Raw genomic sequence first — 25,067 nt, forward strand, 5'->3', positions numbered from 1 at the left:
TATTTAACAAAAAGAGTGAAAGAAAAACATTTTTTGTTATTTTCTCTATTGGAGTTTTTTCAGAGACATACCACCCCACCCCCTGACTCACGGTTGAGGTTAGGTTTCATCACTTAGGATCAACTTTACAAAAGGCCTGGGCTCTTTCTTATGATTGTATAAATGAGCTTTGCTAAGATGAACAGCTCGATAATGGTGGGATGCAGTCAAAACATGCAGGCTGGATGCAACTCATGTTTCATTTGATTGGAGGTGGAGTAGGGTTTAAAAGCTGCATTTTTGTTGGGTTTTTTTTTTTATTTCAAACAAGGTTGATGTAGGATTTCTCTTTGCTGTCTTCCTATTATCTCCTGTTGTACCCAATCTAACCTGAACGTATGTAATTCAAGATGTATATGAATAATAAAATTCCACAAACAGGGCGCTCTCATTTTTTCCTTTCTCCAACGAGACTACAGTGTGTGCAGAGCTGCAGAGAGTCTTGTCACTGTTATTGCCCTGGAATGCGTTTTTTCAGTTCAGAGTCAGTTAGGATTCAATACCAGTTTCTGCTAACTTGGACGACTCCCCTCGGTTATCGTTAAACATGATAACATTAGTTCAACTTTTTAATGACTTCAGAATGATTAGCCCTGTTAGGCTTTCTGGCAGCACTGTCATCCCAGCAAAAGCATTATTTTTAAATATATATGTTAATGAAAGTGCAGTTGCAAATACAGCAGTGACTATAGTAATGGCACGTCAGGGGCTGTCACATGTTCCAGGCACATTTTCAGGCTGGGATCACGGTCACCTTCAAGCTATAAAAAATACTTTTTTTTTTCTTTTAAGAAATGTAGTTGTTAGCAGTTTAAGTTAAAACTCCTGAATATTGTTTTTATCTTGCTTATTGCTTGCAGAGCTCTGACAGTGATAGAGCCACATAATGCTGTAAAACTGCTCTGAGCTTCCAGGTCTCTTCCCCCTCAGCAAAGCAGCTCCTGAAGATTCTCTTTGGTTTTTCCATGGAAAACTCAAAAGTGGCTCAAGATCAGTTTACTGAGATTTCGGTTTGCTGTGTGTGCTGAAATAGGTTTTTGGGGTTCTTTTTTTTGTGTGGTTTTTTTTGTTTCCTTATACTCAAGTATCTGCCACTGCAATGGGAGAAAAACCAGTAGTATTACGCTCTTAACAATGTGAGTGATATAAACTTACACGAGTGAACCTACTGCTGTAGGTTTCACCAGATCTGATCACATCTTACAGGTTTTACAAACTTTTTTAATCTGCAGACACAGCTTCATGTTTCAGATTTTACTGCCGCTGCCCCCGCTCCGTGGCAAGCAGCTTGCAGGCAGAAAACGGCAGAGGCTCCTCCAGCAGCCCTGGACACACAGCCACCTGCAAAAGTTGTGTATTTAAGGAATAGTTTTGAGGCTTTGTTGTCAAAGAGTGAAATTAAGGTTTTGGCTGTTGTGGGTCAGGAGGGCACAGGCACGCTGAGCTCATACGGGGCCCTATTCTGCCATGATTCTTCCTATGAGTTATTAGTTTATTAAGTAAATAAAGCTTAATCCAGCTCCCACTGAAAATCTGTCTCCAGTGGAGCGGGGTTGCGTTAGCTTAGGGCTGGTGGAACGCGGAGCTCATCGGTGGTGATTTTCCACTTATTGCAGTTAGAGCTGAGGCTGTGGGTGAAACTCCTGCCCGGTCTTTACGTCCGCCTGCGTTACCTGGATCTTAACGCACTGGTGGTGTTACTGCTCTCGGTGTTAGCCTGTCCTGACGTGACCTAAAAGAAATAGTTTAGAACCAAAACTGGCAACTAGTTGTTGCCATTTCTGCAAAGTGATAAGCCTTTTATTGACGATTCATGTTTCATAAAAGCAGTAAGGCACGTCATCTCTAAACAAAAATGCCTTTTTTGTGATGAGAGCTGTCAAATCATACTCGTATGCTTGCCAGAAAGCGTATAGAGGATTATAGATGTCCACAGAGCCAGGACAAGGCTGCAACTCACTTGACACTTTGTGTCACCGTGAATGAAGGTGGGATGTTAGAAGACAACTGTGTGGTGAGGTCGCCTCAGGAGAACGGGTGGACACACAGAAGCTGTGGTCTGGTGTCAGTGGTCTGCGACCCCCGAGCAGGAGATTTTGCAGGGCCAGAGCAGCTCAGCTGGATGTGGCAGCCCCGCACCCAGACCCGGGGCTTTCACAGAGGCTGAAGTTCACCTACAATGGAAGACGACATGAGTGTCACTGGGGAGGTGGCCTGCAGCCCCCGAGATGCTGAAGAGGGTGCCCTGCGGAGGGACATCCTGCAGCTCCCTCCTCGCTTTGGGGGAGCAGGAGTTGCCTTTAACCTTAGAAGGTGAAAAAATGGGGACTCCTTGTACCACTTCAGGAGAGAAATTCCTGTTACCTCGCTCCAGCCCCTCCTGCTTGATCTGCTTTGGCAGTTTTGGGGCATTTTGGAAACGAGGAAGGAAGGGGTTCGCAGGCCTGGTGCTGAGATGCTGCGGTGCTCCCCCACCATCTCGGCAGGGTCTTCTCCTCCCTGCTGGGCTCCCACCCGTGCCCCCGCAGCCGCTTGCACGCAGGCACTTGCTGAGTTTCGCCTGTGGATTTTTGCTGAAGTTTTTTTTGGGCCCGATACAGCGCTCGGGAAGGACTCCTCTACGTTCGCCCTTGAAAAAACTCTAGTTCATTTCAATTTATCATTTGTTTGAGTATGGTAAGAAGAACCTGGCTCGCGTTTCATCACACAGTTCTCCAGCTGCAGAAGTTGTTCATCACAGGAGCTAAAATTGAAGCTTTGCCGTTTGGACCTTCTTCTTTCTTTTTTTCCCCTCAAATGCTTAATTATGGCTCGTCGTGAGGTTATGTGTCCGTTCGTCCTTCTCATTTTTCTGGCGGGCATAAATCCTGATTTTGATCGAGCTCCTTGAACATAACGCTTATGATTAGTTTTGGACATTTAATTTGTTTTGCTTTTCAGGCAAGTTCCACTCATGCTCCAAAGCAGCGCGGAGGCGAATGCCAGTTGGCAGCGTGCACGCCGCCTCTCCGGGCGCTCGCTTTCCTGCCCCAGCTTGGGGCATGCTCCCCTCCGGTGCACCAGAGCCTCCAAAGGTGGCCGGGAGACGGGGCTGGTGCCTTGCTCAGGGTAGATGTACCCATGGCATGTGGCGGAGGCCGGTAGCCCGTCGGGTGCTGGATGTTGGCACAGGAGCAGCAGTGCAGGGCTCTGCGGGCGCTGGTGGGCTTCACCAGGCTTTCACTGGGGGTCTCCTGTTTCTTCCCACCATCCCACGCAGAGTGGGTCCTCCGCTCGGTCCTCCCGCTTGCACCAGCGTGGTGCAGGACGAAGTCACTCGGTGCTTTCCCCTGTGGTGCTAGCTGTGAGTTTGATACATCGCCTGGAGGGTTAAAGTACAAACAGCACCGACGCTGAGCAGCATCTCTCGCCTGCCCTAAAATCTGAATTTCCCAGGCAGCACTGGGCCACATGCAATGTTTTCCAAAGCTCTTGTATACACAGGAGTAAAGGGTTCAGTTGGATGCAACGGAATAGAGCTCCTCTTTGGGACTGAGCACGACAGATGCATGTGTAGCAGCTGGTGCCTTTGCTCACACTCATCGCTGAAGTGTCACTTTTTCCCCCCAAACCGGCATCCTTCGGTTAAACCTTCCTGGGGGCTGGAGGGCACGGTGGGTGGGAGCGGAGGGAGGGTTCAGACAGAGCGGTGCGGGTCTCGCCGGGGCAGGCGGGATGGCCCGGGTACTTCAAAGCGTGTGGGCGGCGGTGGCTGAGCACGCGGCCCCGGGCCGAGCTCGCGGGGAGTGCGTTTTCGCTATTATTTCAATTATTACAACTTCCTGAATAGGTTGAAGGTCGTTCATAATTCACACTTCTGTCATCTTTACACATGCCAAATGCAGTCTATTAAGCATAAATAAAATTTCAAGTGCCTGACCAGGAAAAGTAAACTGGGATTCATAACAATGAGGCCTTATTCATCCATTTAAAAGTAAATTGTGTGTGTTCCTTTTTTTTTCCCCTCCCCTTTCCCTTTACGGCTTTGCAGTTTGGGAGCTTTTATTTCTGCTCGGTAGCATAAATATATGACCTGCGGTGTAGGCAGGCACAGAGGACTGATGAGTTAGGCCTCCCCCAGCTTCTCCCCACCTCAGACCCCCTGAACTTTGAAAGTGTTTCCAGATCTGGATCCGATTTTGCTCTTCCTATATAAACTGCAGTCACACACCGCTGATCCCAGGGCATGTGAAATGCGCATCTGGACTTTGCTTTTACTTTTTTTTTCCCCCCTCCCGGTCGCTCCTCTGCCGTGCAGCAGCTCTTCCTATACTTCTCGAGGCAGACTGGTGCGCGCTCGCGTGTCGTGAGTGCAGGTTAACCCGAGAAAGTCGGGTAACGAAACGGGCTTGGTAGGCTGAAGCGGTGATAGTCAGAAAATTAAAACCTTTCATTAATTACAGTAGAGTCGGGACTGCGTCCAAGAACTCTTCAAGCTTTGCAGTTGAAAAGTCCATTTATTCTACATTTGCATTTCCTAATGCAAAAAATACTGCCTGCGGTAGAGGTTGCTGTTGTTGCAAAACAAGGGCAGCCAGGAGGGGACCTGCAGGGCTGGGGTGTAATTTATGAGCTTTCCCATCTGGGGGCTTGCAGGACCCCTACGCCGTCTGCCCTCAGTAGGCTGCTGCTGCCTAAAAACTCGGGCAGCGTGGTTCATTTCCACAGTTAGCTTCTCGCTTTTTCTCAGGCAGGATAATTCCAGGAGGTTTTAGGTGGGAAAAGTGAGAAAAAAGCTTGTCACATGAAGTAATAAGGACAGCTCTTAAAATCAGATTCAATTTACCTGCAGGATCATTTTGGTTTAAAGTTCAATATGTCTTATTTTAGATCCTCACTGGAGCATAATCTGGTATATAAACTGTTAGTGCAGGTGGGGTTTTTTTGTACATACAGAAATTTAAAAACCTATTTTTAATAATAATTAAAGGTAGTATTTTAATAGTAATAATAATGTGAAAATGCTAGAGCTGGAAATCTGTCGCTTGGACCTTGTTTTGGAGGTTGTTAGTTCTGAGATGCAAAATAAAGAAACATCACTCAACCTAAAACATGGAGATTTTGGGCATACTCTCTCTCGTCTCCCTGCTGAGGTACAGAAAGGCTGGCCAGGTAGTTTCTGATGGGTAGCTTAATCATCTCTAATATTTTCGAATACCAACGCAGACAGGACAGTTGGCTGCAGAGTTTACACGCTGGTTAGGGATTTGTCCCACAGCTGCAAGAAAGGTGCTGCATCGTACCAGGGCTTCCCAAAGAGAAGCGATACACCCCAGCGCAGCGCTTTGCGGACAAGACCCTCTTTATGCCCGTGTATGGTCCATGTGTCCTCACTTTGCGACGAGAGGTGAAAAGGTCTATCAAAATACCTTTGATGGGAGAGGAAAAATACTGGAGAAGGCTTCGCTGTGGTTTTTGTTCGCTCCTTGGTGTGGATGCACCGCTGACCTCAGAAGAACAGCTGAGTTTAACCGACTGTGACACAAAACCCGGGAGCACCGAGGCAAGTCCTGGGCAGAGCTGTCCTGGGCAGAGCAGGAGCTTTGGCACGGTCCCTCTGAGATGGTGGAGGTCCCACCTGGCTGCAGGGTGGGCCTGATCCTGCTCCCACCCCAAGCAGGAGATGGGTGCTGTTGCAGCAGGGAGGTCTGCAGAAGACTCTCCGGTCAGTGTGCAATGCCATACACATATTATTTCCACCCAAAGCCAGCCGGCAACCAGGCTTAGCTTCCATAGATCGGACTGCAGCTTCCCTTTCAGATGTGTGGAGGCCATTATACTTCTGGAAGAAAAAAGCCAGTTTTCAATACATTTATCTTAATAAATGGAAAACCAAGTATCGCTTAAAGCAAATATTCACTGGATGCGGCGCTGACATCAGATTTATTTGTGGGAGTTAAAAGCTGGCTTCACTTAAATGTGTTTCGGCCTTTGATCAAATGAGTTGTGTTGCCCCAGTCGCATTCCCAGCACGCCGAAGCCCACGCAGCAGTCCCGCGTCCTTCAGCACCGATGGCGGCATCGGCTCCGGAGGGGATTGTGGTACCAGGCATTCACCTGGCTGCGTGAAGAGACATGCACGAGACCCTGCCACGGCTCTCCTGGCCCCTTGCGCCCTCCAGAATACTCGATGGAGTTCAAAATCCCCTCGACAAGGGGTAAAAATGGCAAGCCCAAGCAGATCCGGCTGACGGTTCAACCAGGGTGGTGTGGAAGAGGAGGGAGGTGCAGCCTGGGCAGGTCAGGCTGCCCATAAACTCCTTCTCCTGGCTTTTATGGGGAAAATTGGCCATAAGCAGGGGGTTGTGGCACGGGGATGTGTTTTGCCAGCGCTTCTGGCACCTGGAGAGGGGCGAGCACCAGGGCGGTGGGACGAGCTGGCCCCGGCAGCCTTCACCGCCGCTCCTCTGCACGCCTCATCCAGAGCGGTTTTGGGGACAAGGCGAAGAAAAGAAAACAAATCTGCGGAAATGCATCTTAGTTCATTATTTTTAGGTATTTAGCCCATATCTGCGGGCAAAGGCTGCTTGTGCACAAAGAAACGATTAGGCTATACGGCCACCTCCTGGAGGACATCGGTATGTGCTCAGCTGCCGGGCGACCCGATGGGTGATGGTTCATGTGTGACTGGGCAAGGAAAAGACCCACACATCTCTAGATACCCGTACCTACCTTGCGACAAATGCATCTGTCTGCCTTTAAACAGTGGAGGTGATTTTCTGCCTTTCTCCTAATGCACTGAAATGAGTATTGACAGTTAAGAGTTTGAGAGCGAAACCGTTAAAAATACATTAGTCCAAGAAAACGCAAAGGCATCATTTTTTAGCGTAGGAAACATAGCTGTCATGTGTTTTTGTTTAAGAAGGCCTGAGGAAGTTACTAATATTTATTTGAGCTGCTTTGTGGAGCTTTTTAGTGCTCTTCACATTTCCTGCTGAGACAGAAAGCAGCCAGATGGATTTTGGGAATTTCCTTTCGGCAGAGCCTCGCGGTGCCGGCGTGTGCTTGGTCTGGGTGCACGGACCCAAGGGAGCGTGGCCCCTTCGTCCCCCCGCAGCCTCCTGCTTCCCCGACGGGCTCCTTCCCGGGGCCCGGAGCCTGATGTCACCTGTACAAGGGGACCAGATGCCACCGGCCGGGGTCACCACCAGCAGCTTTGGCTGCTCACGGTGTTTCTTCATCCGGGACTGACTTTTTCTTCAATTCCCGTTTGAAGCTAAGGAGTAACCTGGTGCGCTGGTTTGTATAATCCCTCACCTCACAGCTTTCTAGACTGCTTAGATGATTGAAATGAGGGGCTGGATGTCTATGGTTTAATCAGCAACATCTTCTCAGGCCTGTTTTAGTACCTTTTCCCAGTGCAACAGGAGTTATCTCCCTTACGTGGATCACTCAGGGATGCGTTTTATGGCTACTTTGTACATGGGTTTGGTATAACTAAGCACGGAAATTGCTGGTGATATTTGCCGTCATCACGCAGCTCGTTTTGCAGCAGAGGCTGTTGAAAGCAATCGTCCTTTTTATCCTCACAGAACCCAAAGCACCAACAGCTTTGGGGCTGGAAGGAGCAGACCTGCCGTAGTCGAAGTCGGCACCTCTCCAGCAAACGGCAGCCAGCACCCATGCCAGGGCAGGGTCTGGCCATGCAGTTTCGATCCTGTAATACTCACCGGCAGTGGTTTATACCTCTTTGCCTGTTGTGGTAGTCACATTGCTTTCTCTTTTTTTTTTTTTTTTTTTGCAGATATTCTACAGAGTGGTAGCAGATATTGAACCAGGAGAGGAGCTCTTACTGTTCATGAAGAGTGAAGATTATTCACATGAAACAATGGCTCCGGACATTCACGGTTAGCCTCTTCTTACCGTCTAATCTAATAGAAAGTATCATTAAAATTAAGCAAAAAATTAGGGAGCTTTCTCCTCTGTTGGAATCCTTTTGAAATCTGGGATGACTTCACTGCAGCCAGGGAGGAGAGCTGGACCATGGTTGTATTTGTCTATCTTCTGCCCTCCTGGTTCTCTGAAAAGCTGTTCAGTGAATAAACTAGTCTATTATTATCGCAAGTCCTTCAGTCCCTCTGAAGGGTGAGTCTGCTCTCAAAAGTGATGCCAATGCTGGCATGGGGGGTTCTCTGTTTATTTTCTTCATCTCTCCATCACTCCAGCCTGGTCCAACCAGGAGTGTGGCTTCATTCAGTGTTGCATTTGAATGCAACTGAATGTTGCTTCATTCGATGTTGCATTTTCTACCTGCTAATCTGGAAAGCTCTAGTTTGCATAGTCGATTATTTCTCAGCATTGCATCCCTGCAACTCCTGATGTCGTTCAGGTTTTACCCTCACTTAGTTGAACCTCCCTGGCAGAAACAGAGGTCTGCAGATGTAACTGAGGGCAGTAGTAAGGCTTCAAGATTGAGACTTGATCATTTTGTGGGTATTGCAAAAGGAGAACAAGAGTCCATGTCCTTATCTCTAGGCTGTGCTGAACCTGCAGGACCTGTATGGACCCTGATTATAGATTATTTTTTGTCACTTAGCTGAACAACTGTTATTCTGTCGTCTTGAAATCTCAGGTCGTTAATGTTGCTGTCACTTGTGAGAACATTTGGGCCGTTCTTCCTTCTCGCGCTCATTCGTTACTCATCCGACGCACAGATTCTGGGTCTGAAACTCCTGAGCTGTTGCTCAGATTTGTCCCCCACCTCCAAAAGCTCCTTTTGCTCTGCTGCCCGTCGGGCAGTGGGTTGTACAGCCACAGCGGGGACTGGGTGTAGGATATCTGCTTGATGCCCATTAGGTTGCAGTTTACACCAATGTAGACATTTTACAAATTCTCAGGGATTCAGGGACAGTACACAGAGGTTTTCCCAGGGCAGGAGGTATCAAGGGCTGCGCTTTCTTACAGCTGCCTGTACTTTTAGAGCAGTATCTTTTGTTCTCTTAAGAAAAAGGTGGAGATCATTCATTCATTCTAATTTGGTTTTGGATTTGGTGGTTTTTTTTCCATAGTGATAACTTTGTTTAGTTATTACTAAAGATGTCCCCCTTTTCAAGCATAGTGTTTTCCATGCCTAGTCCCTGTGGTCAAGTAGCTATTGTATAAATGACACCAGAGGAAATCCCTGCAGTCACACACAGGAATATGTCTCACAGGGCTAATTTAGAAGCGGACTGAGCCAAAGTATTGCTCGTGGACAGCGGACAACAGAGCCCTATGATGCTTTCTCTGGATCAACTCGGCTGTCAAGTAGCAACCAACTACATACATTTGAGATTTCAGCCAGACTCCTCAGTGCCTTTCTGACTCAGAGCCCCAGGGCATTTATATCTGCAGGGCAGGTAACACTGGAACCAAACCAGGGCATCTGGCTCCTCGTATAGACCATCAGTAGAAAAACCAGCAGAAAAAAATACCATGGGATGCTCTTCTCCAAGTTTGCTTTTTGGGATTTTCTTCAGCGAATCTATTCTTTTGCAGGACTTACTAATTAATGGAATGCAGTACTCACTCCAAAGTGACACTCTAGGGATCTTCTACACTCGTTTTCAGTAAGAAACACACTGTGACCAATTTTATGGAATTTAAAGGAAGGCCCCCTGTCTTCATTACCCCAATTTCATGTGTCTCTAGCTTACTTTGAACAGGGTTGGGTACTGCAGAAGGACGCTAATTTAAATGAAGAGACTTTTAAAAACTCTATAAAACACCCTTTTGGCTATTTTAGATGCTGATGTTCGTGTCTAAGTCAGTCTCCTTCATTCAGAAATGCAGAGACTGGCAGCCTCCACTGGTTATCCAGCTTAGACCCTGTATATCCCCATTTGGGATAGTATATGAACGCACTGACTTTTGTCCTAAGCCAGTGTTAGGGATCCCTATTGGATGTCACCCAGGCAGTGAACAGGTAGTATTGCACTGTCATATATTGTAGAATTAAAGCATTATTATAAAGCGTTCTAAGGCATCCTTATTTCTTTTGAGGTTCTTTTTCACTGAATAGCCATTTATTCAACCACACTGTCATCGAACTCATGACGGGATGGTAGTTAAAAATGACTGAAAACTGATGCGGTCTCCCGGTGCCCAACCCCTTTGTCTTCCAGAGGAGCGCCAGTATCGCTGCGAGGACTGCGACCAGCTCTTTGAGTCCAAGGCTGAGCTTGTAGACCACCAGAAGTTCCCCTGCAGCACACCTCACTCCGCCTTCTCCATGGTGGAGGAGGACTTCCAGAAAAAGCTTGAGAATGAGAATGACCTTCAGGACGTGCATGAAATCCAGGAGTGTAAAGAGTGTGATCAAGTCTTCCCAGACTTACAAAGGTAGGAGTAGATGCTTAAAATGGGATTGAATGAGGCAAATTCTGTAATGTCTTCAAGTCAGATCATGCAGGGCATCAGCCAGGGCAGAATCTGATACCTTCATCTTCTATACAAACCAAAGATGAAGATGAATAAGACTTCTGTGCCGGTTGGTGTTTTACCGCATAGAAAGTAATGGAGTCTCAATAAATCAGAAATTTGGTCCTTGTACTGAAGTCCTTAGTGGGGACCTTAAATTAAGAACTGGATCTTCTGATAATCAGATCTTTAGCTGGCATGAATTGGGCTGGTTGCAGTGAAATCAGAGGAGTGATTGTAGTTCAGATCAACTAAGGTCTGGGCTCCTTATTTTTAGGTAGTAATAACTTAGAACATCTCCGAGTGGTGTTCACTGATGTTACCAATTTTTTCTTTGCCAACAAGCTATGCCAGAGGCAGGTTCTAAATGTTAATATGTATATGTCTATATATTATATTTATAGCTGTACTGTCTTGAAACACTGGAGTTCATCTTTTTCTTATATATATCTGTCTGTTTAAAGAGGTAGACCTGTGTGCATATGTACCTGAAATATGCATAGAATGTAAATAGAAAGTATGACTTTTATATGCTGAAGGTCATTTACATATTTCCTGTCACTATAGTTTTTGTGGCTGCTTAAAATACTGTATTGCCATGCAGATTACAGCAAATTTTGCAAATTACTGAAAGATATTGAGAGTACGCAGGAGCTTCTGCAGCACATCCCTCGCAGATTGACATCTTAATGCTTTCAGGACCGGGGGAAGGTTGACCGCAGCCAACATTTGACAGTAATGCTGAGATATCTCAATAGCAAAAGCCTAGGCCAGATCCTCCACTGTGATGAGGCAGTGCATTTCTTAGGGAGCTGGTTTATAGCAGCAGCAGATCTGGGCCAGTATCTCTTGCTTTCAGCCAGAGTCTGTAGCACAGCTCCCACACTCCCACAGTGTCTTCTTTCCTTTCCACGTTGTGTGGGCACAACCTAAGTGACTATTAACTGCCCTTTTAGGGACAGCAGTGTATTTATTTGCATTGCTTAATAGTCATATGCCCCTTAAATATTGACTTGTCAATTTAGAGTATTTTGTGTGTTCATATTTTTCATAGAAATATTTACTAGTCCGTGATTCAGGATGTTGTGGTGTCTGTCAGAGGTTAGCACGGCTTTGTGCACACCCAGGGTTAGCCCCTTTGGACAACTGCTCCTGGATGCTTCAGGTGCTGGTTCTGCAAGACGGAGCCCTCTCTCCCAAAACACAGACGCTCCTTAGCTCCTCTTGACGGAGCGGAGGTGGCTCGGCATCACGCGGGGGGTCTCAGATCAGTGTATCGTATGACCTGATCCTTACGCTTCCGCAAAATTAGTGACACCGAAATTAAAACATGATGTGCCAAACATTGCTCCCCGTGGACTGGGTCAACCCCGCTAAGTGGGAATTTGTACAGGCTCAAGGTCTTATTCACCGGCTGATGTTGAGCAGTAGGCGGCTCCGCGTGTCTAATTTTCAATCATCTGAGTGATTGATTCAAAGGGCTGATGTAGGTAGATCAAGTTGAAAGGGTTGCAGCAGCGTGGGTGAGGTGGGAGTCTGGACTGTAACATTTTTCCACGTTGTGAGTTATTCGGTGTGAAAGTTCTTTTCTGCCTGCGAACCAGAGGACGATATCTAACATATGGGAATCATTGAGGAAATGTAAATTTAGCTTAAAATATTAAATATTGAAGAGAAAGGGCAGAAAACAAAGAACGAGTCATCATAAATAGATGGGCAGTACTGTGAGAAAGAGTGAAAAATGAGAGAGAATGCAGTCATTCTCCGAACTCTTGAATTATTGAAAGGCTAATACACCACAAAGACAGTTCACAGCAAAAAAGTACCGAAGTGTGCTATATCCAGACTATATAAAACAAAAGGCGCGAATGAGCCATGCTTGAGGGTGTGCGTAATTAAAATGGAGAAAGCTGAGCAGGAAGATGGAGATCTGGGGGGCCAGGACTGCCCAGTGCTGATGGCAGATCACCTAGCGGTGGCTGGCATCCGGGAGCTGGTGCCAGAGCCAGAGACAAGAGTCTCTCTAGGTCTTACAGCAAATTTGTTTACCAGTGCATGATGGAGTCAATTGTTCTAGAAGTATTAGGAGGGGAAGCCAGAATATTTTTTTTTCCCCGAAGGAAGGAGACTGAGAGGCGTAGAAGTAAAGAGCATGCACAGGGTGAAAGCATTTCCATTACCTGTGGCTGAGAATGGAGGTTGCTGTTTGGGCTGCACAACCCAAATGAGACTGTAAACCCAGCAGGTTTTGTCCACTGATTCAGCAGAGATCAGTGGGAGCTTCACGTGAGGAAAGATTGATCCGGTTTGGCATCCCAGGCTAAAAATCCCAGTTTCCAGTGGCTTTTCTGTGAACCCACTCTTATGTTATGTAGTGATCTTTCCTCAAGCAATAGTGTGAGTTACGACGCTGTATGTGACCAAGCAATACAGGTGTTTAAAAATATATATTTGCTACAAATGAATAATAAAACAGGAATTCAGAAAATTCAGAGACGAAAATGAATTCAAAGATGTGCAACAGAAATTAGTGGAGATTGAATACCCTACTAATAGACTGAATAAACTGCTAAGAAATGAATGAATAAACAGCTATGCAATTGAACGCAGTTAATAATAATAATAATCAAGTATAACTTCAGTCGTAGTGTACCGTATTTAGAGGCTTCTTGCGCTCATCCTGTCCTGCTCCAGTGGAGTTATTCCTCATCTATTCCTGCTGTAAGAAAAATTGACTCCCATCAAAGGAGTGGAGTTAGGTCAGGTGGTGGGATCCAAGGTGTGTTTAGAGGGAAAGTCATAAAGTAGAAATAATTCAGACTGCAGGGAAGAATTACCAGAGTGAAATACTGAGAGGTGTATGAATTAATCTCCTTAGGGAGCGATGGCAGCAGCATCTCCTGCAGCATTTGCAAGTGGCCTGGCAAAACATGAGAGGATGTGTTATTCTGGTAGGGAGGAGGATGTTCTGCCTCCTGGCCGGGGTGAGCCTGCTACTCAAAGGACTTGGCTCTGTCAGGATTCGGCCTTTGGGGCTTTTTTTATTTTCTTGCTGTAATTGTGTGCTCTGCTGTCTCCTCTTCCTATAAACCCCTGATAAACCCACGTGTGTGTGCGGGACCTCACTGAGCCCTGTTCCTGTTTCTGCAGCCTGGAGAAGCACATGCTGTCGCACAGCGAGGAGAGGGAGTACAAGTGTGACCAGTGCCCCAAAGCTTTTAACTGGAAGTCCAACTTGATACGTCACCAAATGTCGCACGACAGCGGGAAGCACTACGAGTGTGAAAACTGTGCCAAGGTACAGTGAATTTGTAGGCTGCCTGGCGCTTCTTGTGCTGCTGGATGCACGGGAGCATGGAAGCAGGGATGCCTGGGGTGGGGATGCAGGAGGGCGTAGGGCTTCTGCCGTGCTCCAGACGGTTTCTCAAGGGTTTACACTTCTACTTTATAAATATGTTATTTTTCTACCCCTTTTGATTTGGAAATGGCTGTGGAGTCTGAAATGAGCGCTGATGCAGGATGCTGAGCATCCCCGAGCTCAGGGCTTGGCGCCTTGCGAGAACTGGTGGGGTGTCAGAGGATCACTGAGGGGCAAGAAACCCCGGGGAAATGCAGGGCGGATGCGTTCCCTAGGCTGTGCGCCAGCCGTTGCGACCAGAAACTTCAGGACACTACTGCAATATAAATCAAAATAAGAAATAGCGATGGGCCCCAGCCGTGCCTAGTGAGCGGAACTATCTCATCTCTAGAGCATCTCTATCACTTCCCAGCACCAGGCTTGCTGTGTAGATTATTCTTATAGGATGTGGTGCTCTGCATTGCTTTCTATCAGATTCCCAAAGCTTGGGCCTTTTGCATGAGGACGTTCTTGTTTTTAAGTGGATTTGCTGCAATATTGGGAATTTTATATTGAGCTGACGCTCATAAGATGCGACCAAGCCCTGGGTGCTAGGACTGTGTCGTGTACAGGATTTCTCACTGTCATGCACTCAGTTGTTGCTATAAAGTATTTCTATTGCAGTAATGCTTAGAGGTTTCAAGCAGCCACATTTTGACTTGTTTTCTGTGAAGCCCCTGACCTCAAAAGCACAATTTCTAATGGCAGGGTCAAATGCATCTGCTGCAGGGGCTGCAAAGGGGTTAACAGATCCACCAAATACTTGGCTGATCCTGGGAAACTGAGGCCCCATCCTGCAGGCACAGCTCCCCTTGACGCCCATTAGCGAGGTTTTTAATCTTAAATACTCCCAAATAGCTCCAATGTTTGAATTTTAAAAGACTCTTGTAATAACTGGCTTCTTCGGCAGTCAAGTTTCTTGGTTAATCAGTACTCATTTCCTAGCAGGTTTTCACGGACCCCAGCAACCTTCAGAGGCATATTCGTTCCCAGCATGTTGGGGCTCGTGCTCACGCTTGTCCAGAGTGTGGCAAAACCTTTGCCACTTCTTCAGGCCTCAAACAGCATAAACACATCCACAGCAGTGTCAAACCTTTTATATGTAAGTCTTCAACTAAACGTCTTTGGTTAAGTGTTATTTCTTTTGTCGTAAAGCAGCGTAATCTGGAAGCAGGAGGTTGTGTTGTGCTCCCTTTGAATTTCCCACCGGTTTCATGGGGGCTGTGAGTTATTAAATGAGTTCTGGGTAACTCGTAGTCCAAAGCGAAGTGTTATTTTCATACGATTTTCCTTTTCAGACAGACACAGTATGCTGTATAAATGTACCTGTTGTCCTTGGGATATTCCTCCATGCACAGATGCAAAGAGCAAGTGGGGAGCGAGATTTAGCAAGAAGGAGCCGGGGCCAGGCTCGGCGGCTGCAGCCTTATTGCTTTGCACTGCACCAAGCTGGCTGCTCTCCTTGCTGCTCCTCTGCACCAGCAGCAGCCCCGTGTGCTGCACCCTGTGCTGGATCCGGCCCTGCGTTAGTGCTGGCACGGGGAAGGAGGTGGCAGTGCCAGGGTGGGCAGGGGAGGGTGGCAGCGGCTGCCACCACAGTCGGGACATGCTGGGAATTAGGCAGAGCCAGCAGTACCTGGAAGGCTGCTTTGCTTTAGGAGTTAATTTTGGGCCACAGAGTCTCCACAGCAGATGCCATGACTTTTGCTGGAGTTGGAAAATAAACCTCAGAGGCAGTGAATTTCAGTCGGAGGAGCTTGCCACCCTCCGTGAGGCTCCTTTGCATGCCCCGAATGTAAGTATTGAGTTGAGCTATTAGATCTTCGCCAACAGCTGCTCCAGCAATAAAACTTGCCTCGTATGTGGGCCTGACTCTGTACTGGCCTGTAAATCGGATCCTCAAAGTCTCACGGGTTGTGTTTACTGCTGAGCCAGATCCTGCTAGGAGATGGGGAAGCTGGGTGCATGGTAACGTTGCAGGTTGCTTTCTCTCCCTTTCACCAGGGAAGCAGAGGCAGAAAATATTTAAGAATATTGTTCTTCGTAGTGCTATCTCCACCACAGTCTTTTCAGGCACCTGCTATGGCTTGAAAGGCACCTTGTGACCACCCTCCCTACTTGTCCACTAAAGTTCTTAGTCTTTTGCTGCTCTCAACAATAATTTACCAAAATATCAACACCACCCTTGGACAAAGCGGTGGCCGCACACTAAGATAATTCCTCAAGAGAGGAATTGGCTTGAAAGACTCATTTGTGCAAATCTGTATACCTGCCATTGGGTTAGATAATACTTTTGGTTTGGGCTTCTTCAATGAGAAAATGTATAACTAGATCCAATAATAAATATCATTAATGGTTTTTAAACCTGATTACAGGTTAAGTAACTACACTGAGAGATTATAATTATTAGAAAACAGTAACTTCTGGCTAGGTAGGGAGTCTTCAGATGGTCCTGTTGCAATGCCCTACGTAAAAGTCTATAAGTGGCACCTCTCATAAATGAAATAATCTCTCAAATGCTCTTTGTTACTATTTATTCTGATAAATCAAAACAGCAACTGGTATTCTTCATATGTACAGTGTGAGGGATGAAAACCCATTGAGCAACCTATGAATAACAGCCATGTAATTGCAGAACAAAAGGGTTTGGAGACCACATGTTTGGTAGGCTTTGCCGAGCAATGGGAGGGAGGTAGGGTCACCTAAAGGAGATATGTGTTTTCCACCAGAAGGCCACACACCATGATTTACTCGTACCAGTCTGTTTATGGCAACTGTCTCTTATTACAGTACACCACCCAAGCTTGAGTGAAAACTCACCAACACTAAGGTAATTACTCACTGCCTTCACAAAATCTCCAGCCTCTCCAAATAGAAACCACATGCCATAATAGACTGAACATATTCAAAATAGTACTTACAGTAATTTTTTTAATAAGCAGAAAATATGCAAACTTAACTGCTGGCTAATTTGGGGTCCAGAGACAATCGCGGTACAGAGTGTGCGTAGGCATGAGATGAATTTTTGCAATTTGGGAGCCAGATTGGGAGTTTGTGTTAAACCTGGGGTCTGTAGAGCAATAAAAGCTGCAAGGAGGGAAGCTCCCCTTACAAGTTAGTTGCTTAAAAGTATGGCGCTGAGATTTAAAGGATGTAATAAGGTGTAATAGGAGAAATCAAACCCAGCTTCTGTTGCTTTGATATGTGGAAGCAATTAAAGTTGATAACCATCCCCCATCTACTAAAGTTTAAGCAAAGCTTTACTTGGAAATAAAAGTCCTGTGATGAAAAAGAGGTAGATCTTGTAACACGAACTTATCTGAGGAGTCCTGGCTCCTGGGAATATCCACGGAGGTCGAGGTGGCGCAGTCGATTTAGACACAGAGTCTCCTCCAAAATCAGCAGGGCATTGGGTGTGCGCTTCACTGATGCCATGTTACACCCAGGCTCCGGGCAACGGTCCCCAAGAGTAAGACTACTCTGGGGAGTAAGGGCTTCGGACCTGGGCCCAAAATTTCTTTGTCAGCCTTGAGAGCCCGTGGATTGAATAGACTGCCTGTTAAATGCAAGAGGCACCTTGAGCAAGCAGCACCTCATTAAATAGTTTTAAATAACTTTCGTGCTCAAAAAGGTAAAGTCCTCAGTGCAACTGTTAATTGATTGAGATTATAATAATGAATATTTACATATTTTAATGGTATTGACATTATTGGTTTAATTTAATTTTAAAACTGAGATAAAATGTGTTTTGTCAAATGATTAATTTGCATCTCCCTGCATAGTTTGTAAGGATATCTCTCAATTGTGTGTATTTTTGCTTGTCTCCAGAGTAGAATATTTCTCAGTTCTGTTGACTTTTGAATATATTAATGAAGAATAATAATTTAATAATGTATTGATGTTCTTTAAGGGAGAACTTCCCAAACTTTAGGAAGACCAAATCTGTGCCAATACACCCCTTTTCACCCACTTGCCACTCTAGCCTACCTGCGTGAAGTGTTATATTTAATACAGTCATGTGAATTAAGAAGCAGGCCTTCAACAGAACCTGGTAGAACATCAAAAGTTCACAAAACGTGATTTGTTTTTAATTATATATTAGCCTAGCCTTGTAAATGTATGCATTGGAGATTTTTCTACTGGAAAAATATATATGGTCTGATGCTCTGCCGCTATATGTTAGGCATAACTCTATCAGTGTTGATAGAGTTATCTTGCTTTACACAAGGGGAGGAGTTGGCCCATAATATCCGAGATGAAGCTTGTGCAAACCTATGGATATGTCACCATTTTGGTCAGTTTGGTTTTGGTTTCTGTGATCAACCTGATGGGAGCAGGGGGAGCTTTTTGTGTAAGACCTCAACAGCGAAGGTAAGGGGCCTGATTCTGTACCGTGAAGTATGGAGGTGACTTTGGTTTGTGGGAGCAGAAACCCTGTGCCCGCGATAAGGCTAAAGATAGGAGAAAATAGCTGAAAAATCAGAGCTTCATACTGCAACAAATAAACGACAAATAGTTCTATATTAAATAAAAAATAGTTCTATGTTAAATAGGCAAATAAAATCTTTTCCAAAAAAAGAAACAAAGTACTTATCCAGAGAAAATCAAGCATTTTCAAGGAACTAGAATAATTTTTCTTTTCTTTTCTTTTCTTTTCTTTTCTTTTCTTTTCTTTTCTTTTCTTTCTTTTCTTTTCTTTTCTTTTCTTTTCTTTTCTTTTCTTTTCTTTTCTTTTCTTTTCTTTTCTCTTTTCTTTTCTTCTTTTTCTTTTCTTTTATTTTCTCTTTTCTTCTTTTCTTTTATTTTCTCTTTTCTTCTTTTCTTTTTTCTTTTCTTTTCTCTTTTCTTTTTTCTTTTCTTTTCTTTTCTTTTCTCTTTTCTTTTCCTTTTCTCTTCTCTTCTCTTCTCTTCTCTTCTCTTCTCTTCTCCTCTCTTCTCCTCTTCCTTCTTTTCTCTTCCATCTTTTTTCTTCTTTCTTTTCCATTTAATTTTTCATTTTCTCTCTCTTCTTTCTTGTCTTTCCTTGTGAATGAAGATTTCCAACAGGAACAGTTACTGATACACAGCAACAAACATTCTTCCTGAATTACCGCATTGCAAATTTCCTGTGTTTGGGCCCAATTCTGCACTCTTTACCCCACGAATTGTCCCGGGGATGTCAACGGGACGTGAACAGGGAAAATGGATGGATCAGGCAGGATCAGGCCCTCGAACAATAGGAGCATTGTTGCTGAGATATGAAGCAGCCTGCTGAAGAGGTAAACAGTTAAGAGATGACAACAAGTGGTCGAGTTTCTCAAGGGCAGAGATTTAGAGGAGCAGGAAGGTTAGCGCGGGCCCCGGTGCGAGTGGAAGTTAGAGGACGTGATTGCAGTTCATGGGAACCAAGAGTGCAGGATGGGATACATTCAATTCAGTTTCCTTTGCAGGCTTAAAATAGAGCCATTGTAAATTATGTCAGTTTGTCTCAAATCATGAAAATGATTGTTAAAAAGGCCTCAGAATACACAATGTGTATTGTTGTGTGGCTTTGATGTGTGAAAGATGAGAGCTTATGATATAACACAAATTAAATAAAAATAAAGTGGCCACATGCTTTTTCCTGGCTGGAAAAAAAGAAAAAGGATTTATTACAGAGGGATAACACTGCTCACTGATAATGCTGCTGCCTTGTTTTTAAACAAGGCTGGAGCTGATACTATTAGAAGCAAGATAGTGCAGAGGTACGGACAAATTTTAGCATAAGACATAGCGCAGCCTTGGGACTTGCACGATGCCCCTGCTCGTCCAAAGGGTGCTAAAAGGGGACATAAAAAGGCACTGGGGAGCTGAGCGTTGCCCTCTTCCAAACCACATTTTAACGTACAGACCTATCACTCGGTTGCTGCCCCAGTTTGCTCCCTGAGGCCTGTAGCAGCCAGAAAATCAGGGACCTGCAAAACCCCGTTTGCTTCAACGACATGATTCACTCTTCATAATGTCTCGCTCTGCACCACCGAGACCACTTTCAGCCTCCTGCTACTGAAAATGGTTGCTGGAAGCTGTGCTCTGACGTGCCAAGTGTTGCAGGCTAGATCAGGCCCATGAGCTCAAGGTAGATCTCCTCCCCTCTGTGGTTTCAGGCTTTCTCCAAGTGCTGCTTTTGTGAGGCTGAATCTATTCTCATCCCAGAGGAGTTTGAAAGGAAATCCATCGAGCTGTTTTGAGCATCAGACATGCAAATAAATACAGCTGCATTCTTAAAGGAAATTGTTGAAATATAGTGTATTTTTTCATGTGCAAGACACAAATAAGCAATATTAAGTCTAGTAAAGTTATTAAGATGTAGAATTTAGAGTTACAGCATCCCAGGCACCTGTAGGGACTGTATGTATTATACGAATAAAAATGCTTTGGATATATGAGAATACTAGTCTGAGGTTACTGAGGCTCTAGCCTGGGCTTTCATGAGATTAAATTCTTAATTGTAAGTGGAAAAAAATGTTGTTTGTTAATAAGGTTATACACTTGGAAATACCTGGTTCTCTCCTCCTTCACCTCTTTCATATCCTTGGGGTCTTGCAGACTGAAAGCTCTGTGAGTCAGCTCTGTCTATCTCCTGTCTGGTCCTGCAAATATTTATTTTAATGACTAACTTTCCACATAAATGGATGTCATTTGAAGACACGAGTACTCACTTGCACGGGAGCACCGTGGGTTCATATGGTGTTACATATGTTACACCGAGCCGTGGCTCTTGGCGGGGCTCTAGGTGCTAATGCAATATGGAATAATGGTACCAAATATGCAACACTGTGCAATGCAAAGAGCAAACAAGGAAACTTCGTCTTTTAGTGATTTCAGACCTTTTCTGGTTTGTTGGAGCGGGTTTTGGTGCTGTCTTTAGACATTTGTCTGCTTGGATGCCTTGCTTTGGAAGAGTACAATAGCTTTTTTGTACATTTGTGCACCCAGATTTCTCCTTACGGCTTCCTAATTGACATTTGGCGGGTAAAAAAATGGTGTTATTTGCAAAATTTTGAGGGTGGGGGCAATTATCATAAAGCCTGAGATGTGTTGTTGTTGTTGTTTACATACAGGTGAGGTCTGCCATAAATCCTATACTCAGTTTTCAAACCTTTGTCGTCATAAGCGCATGCATGCTGATTGCAGAACCCAAATCAAGTGCAAAGACTGTGGACAAATGTTCAGCACTACGTCTTCCTTAAATAAACACAGGAGATTTTGTGAGGGCAAGAACCATTTTGCAGCAGGAGGATTTTTTGGCCAAGGCATTTCACTTCCTGGAACCCCAGCTATGGATAAAACGTCCATGGTTAATATGAATCATGCAAATCCGGGCCTTGCTGACTATTTTGGAGCCAATAGGCATCCTGCTGGTCTTACCTTTCCAACAGCTCCTGGATTTTCTTTTAGCTTCCCTGGTCTGTTTCCTTCAGGCTTGTACCACAGGCCACCTTTGCTACCTACTAGTTCTCCTGTTAAAGGACTACCGAGCGCAGATCAGACAAACAAAAGTCAAAGTCCCCTCATGACAAATCCTCAGATACTGCCAGCCACCCAGGATATTTTGAAGGCACTAAATAAGCAACCATCAGTAGGGGAGAATAAGCCAGTGGAGCTTCAACCAGAGAGGTCCTCTGAAGAGAGGCCGCATGAGAAACTCAGTGACCAGTCAGAGAGTAGTGACCTTGACCTTGACGATGTCAGTACCCCCAGTGGCAGTGACCTGGAAACCACCTCGGGCTCTGATCTGGAAAGTGACATTGAAAGTGAGAAAGAGAAATTTAAAGAAAATGGTAAAATGTTCAAAGACAAAGTAAGCTCTCTGCAGAGCCTGGCTTCAATAAATAATAAGAAAGACCACAGCAATCATTCCATTTTCTCACCATCCTTAGAGGAGCAGACTGCGGTGTCAGGAGCGGTGAATGATTCTATAAAGGCTATTGCTTCTATTGCTGAAAAGTACTTTGGTTCAACAGGACTTGTGGGGCTGCAAGACAAAAAAGTCGGAGCCTTACCTTACCCTTCCATGTTTCCCCTCCCGTTTTTTCCAGCATTCTCTCAATCAATGTATCCATTTCCTGATAGAGACTTGAGACCGTTACCCTTGAAAGTGGAGCCCCAATCACCCAGTGAAATAAAGAAGATCCCAAAGGGAAGCTCTGAGTCTCCCTTTGACCTCACCATAAAGCGTAAGGAGGAGAAGCCACTTACTCCCATACCCTCAAAGCCAGCAGCCCCCTCTGCGGCAAGCCAGGACCAGCCTCTAGATCTCAGCATGGGCAGCAGAAGTCGAGCCAGCGGCACAAAACAAGCCGAGCCTCGGAAAAACCACGTCTTTGGAGAAAAGAAAGGCGTTGACCTCGAGCAAAGGAAAGCTTCGGAGTCCTCCTTGCAGCACGCCAGGCCCACCCCATTCTTTATGGATCCCATTTACAGGTAATGGACTATCTGCTGCCTTTCGGCATCCTTTGGTACAGGCAGCTAGGTCTGCCGGGGCCACCTGCCCGCAGATGCAGGACAGCCCCGTTCCCATCCCACCATCCCTGGAGGTGTCATCCCACCACCGGGGCATGGGGTGGCCCAGGCTGCATGCTGCCTGTGCACCCCACCTCAAATCCGAGCTGCTCAGAGCAAAGCCCGGGTCTGGTAATGCTGCAATTAGCAAGTCTTCATGACTGCTAATGACCTTGTTGCAGCGAGTCATTAGTTTAACCTACGCAGCTTGACGTGCAGAAGTTGAATATATTCTCTTACCCAGGAACGGATTGGTATCAGTATTGAATATTTGTATATTTACTGTGTATTTGACATCACTGGTTTGCCCCAAATTCCTTTTCTTCCAAAAAGCTGCCCGCTCGCCTTTACTGCTCTCTGCCTCTGCCCGCTCCTGGTAATTAGAGAGCATCCAGCTGCACACCACCTTTTTAGTTCCTCCTGAATTAAGTAGGAGTATCTCATAAGTACAACAAAGACGCAAATTTGTCCTAAAGTGTATAAAAAGTATGGAAATTGAGAGTGATTTCTGCCTTTTTTTTTCACGGATTTGAGCAATGAATTGATTTATCTGCGCATTTCATTGATATAGTGGAAGACACAGTGTCCTTGTGTGTACAAAGCCTAACCAGTGGGCTAGTTAATCTGATCTACCTTATGAAATCAATGGGAGCCTTGTCATTGGCTTCAGCGGGTGCACAAGCAGACACTGTCAGTGAGCTGAGGTTTTAAAAACCAGTGGTAAAATCCTGACCCCTCGGTGTTTCCCAGTAGCGCCAAGATGGATCTCACTGGGATCTGGATTTCACCTGCATCCTGTGTACGTCAGCCCCTCTTTGCCCTTTGCCTTTCTGCTCATATATCTGTAACCAGCCAAAGTCATGCATCTAAATTAGTTTAGAGAAATATTAGCTATAAAAGTATTTGTCTGTAATATGAATGACTGATTTTACAGCCTATTGTTAAAAAAAAAAAGTTACTGCCATGTAAATGACATTAATTTATTACTTTATCTGAAAAAGAAATGGTATGGGCAAAGTTTTTGGAGAATGCTCTCCCATAAGACAACAGGTATGCATTATGAAGAAACAGGATATGATGCTATTTACTGAGATGGTTTTATTCATGCCAGATTGATATCTATATTAGACCATAGGTTTTCTTTGCGTCATACTCATTTTAAATGCCTGAAGCAGTGGAAATAATGATCCGTGTTTTATGGTCCTGCATTACAAACTAATGAAAGCTGTACAAATTCTGGCAGCGTAGCATGAGGACAGTTATTACCGAGCCTTCCTTTGCCGTGAGTTACATCTACATATGGACAACAGGATCTGTCCCTTAAATCGTACACATCAGTAACAGGAAAAGCAAAAACCTCAAATTTCCACACTGCTTCTGAATTATCTATGCTGTGTTTCGCTGCCTAAATGCCCACATGAGTTGATCGCAGTCTTTGTTGCTGGCATATCAGATTCAGTGCGTTCCTGCAAGCCCGCCTTTCTCGCCCTGCTTGTGCACGGCCATGCACAAGGAGAGGTTCCCAGGATGGTGGCTGCGATGTCTCGCATGGGCAGACGAGAAGGGAGCCATTGCTCAAGGCTCCTGTTGCCCTGAATTCCTCTCCTCTGAGTGGAGAGCACACTCGGTTGCCTTATTTCTTCATAAAAGTGCTCGGTAGTTAGTCATTGGTTCCTATAATAATTATTACTGGTCTTCTGAAATGGGATTATTTCCTATGTAAATGGTATAATCTCCCTTTAATTCACAGCCCCCACCCGCAGTAATGAGTTGTATGCAGGAATCGAGAGTTGACTGTACTTCCTTACCTTTTACCATTACTTCTGAGAAACAAATTACTTGATGTATAATTGACTATTTTAAACATGAGTAGCTGTATAATTATTAATATCTGGGACTGATTCATCACAAGCAAATCTAATTTTAACATTTACAGAGTAGAGAAAAGAAAGTTAACTGACCCACTGGAAGCTTTAAAAGAGAAATACTTGAGACCTTCCCCAGGATTCTTGTTTCATCCACAAGTAAGTATTTTGGGAATTTTGATGTTGTAAACAAGCCTGTTGATGCTTCAAAGCAGGTGCAGAGAAATGAATGCAGTCTTAGTCATTTTTGGATTTCCTAAAACACACAGTTTTTGCTGTACCATTGTGGTGGAAAAGCGTAAGCATTGTTCTGAGCTTCTTGATGTTTTGCAGATGAAACAACATGTTTTGATTATAGAGGAAGCCAGATTCAGACTACATGTATGTTTTAGAACCGTGTTGCTCCAAAACCGTAGCGTAGCTACCAGCACTTGCAGCTACCCCTGTCTTCTTCAGCACTCTCCTGTGCTCTGGGCCATTGCGGTGGAGTCAGTATTGACTACAAGGAGGTGATGTAGATTCAGAGTCGGGCCCGCAAAGTTGAGCATCCCAGTTGTCAATATTTAAGGACTCTCAGAAAAGAGATAAAACCTTCCACCCAATCCTTTCAAGTCTCATAATGCAAATGCTCCATCATTTTTAGGTAGCCATTGTGGGCTATAGTGTGCAGTGACTTTGTAGGATCCCTGCTCCTCCATACCTGAAGACATGTTATATGAGAGGGCTGCTGTCTTATTCATAGGCCATAATCCTGCTGCTTATTTGCTGAATAACAAAAATTTAGGAGGATATCCCTAAAACGGTGTAAC

At 45.1% G+C, this 25,067-nt stretch overlaps 1 protein-coding gene across 3 annotated transcripts in view; it reads left to right on the forward strand.

Moving 5' to 3' along the window:
- MECOM (MDS1 and EVI1 complex locus) overlaps window positions 1-25,067 on the forward strand; it is a 244,164-nt gene that overhangs the window by 198,452 nt on the left and 20,645 nt on the right. For 2 of the 3 annotated variants that reach the window (XM_050902462.1, XM_050902464.1), the window contains exons 5-10: window positions 7,823-7,925; window positions 10,182-10,398; window positions 13,627-13,774; window positions 14,822-14,975; window positions 20,953-22,315; window positions 24,330-24,417. In XM_050902462.1, the coding sequence (XP_050758419.1) occupies window positions 7,823-7,925; window positions 10,182-10,398; window positions 13,627-13,774; window positions 14,822-14,975; window positions 20,953-22,315; window positions 24,330-24,417 (2,073 nt within the window). Of the gene's footprint in view, window positions 1-7,822; window positions 7,926-10,181; window positions 10,399-13,626; window positions 13,775-14,818; window positions 14,976-20,952; window positions 22,316-24,329; window positions 24,418-25,067 lie in introns of all 3 variants that reach the window. The other variant, XM_050902463.1, reaches the window with a different exon arrangement.

This window comes from Gymnogyps californianus, chromosome 10 (assembly GCF_018139145.2).
Source record: "Gymnogyps californianus isolate 813 chromosome 10, ASM1813914v2, whole genome shotgun sequence".
Taxonomy (NCBI): Eukaryota; Metazoa; Chordata; class Aves; order Accipitriformes; family Cathartidae; genus Gymnogyps; species Gymnogyps californianus.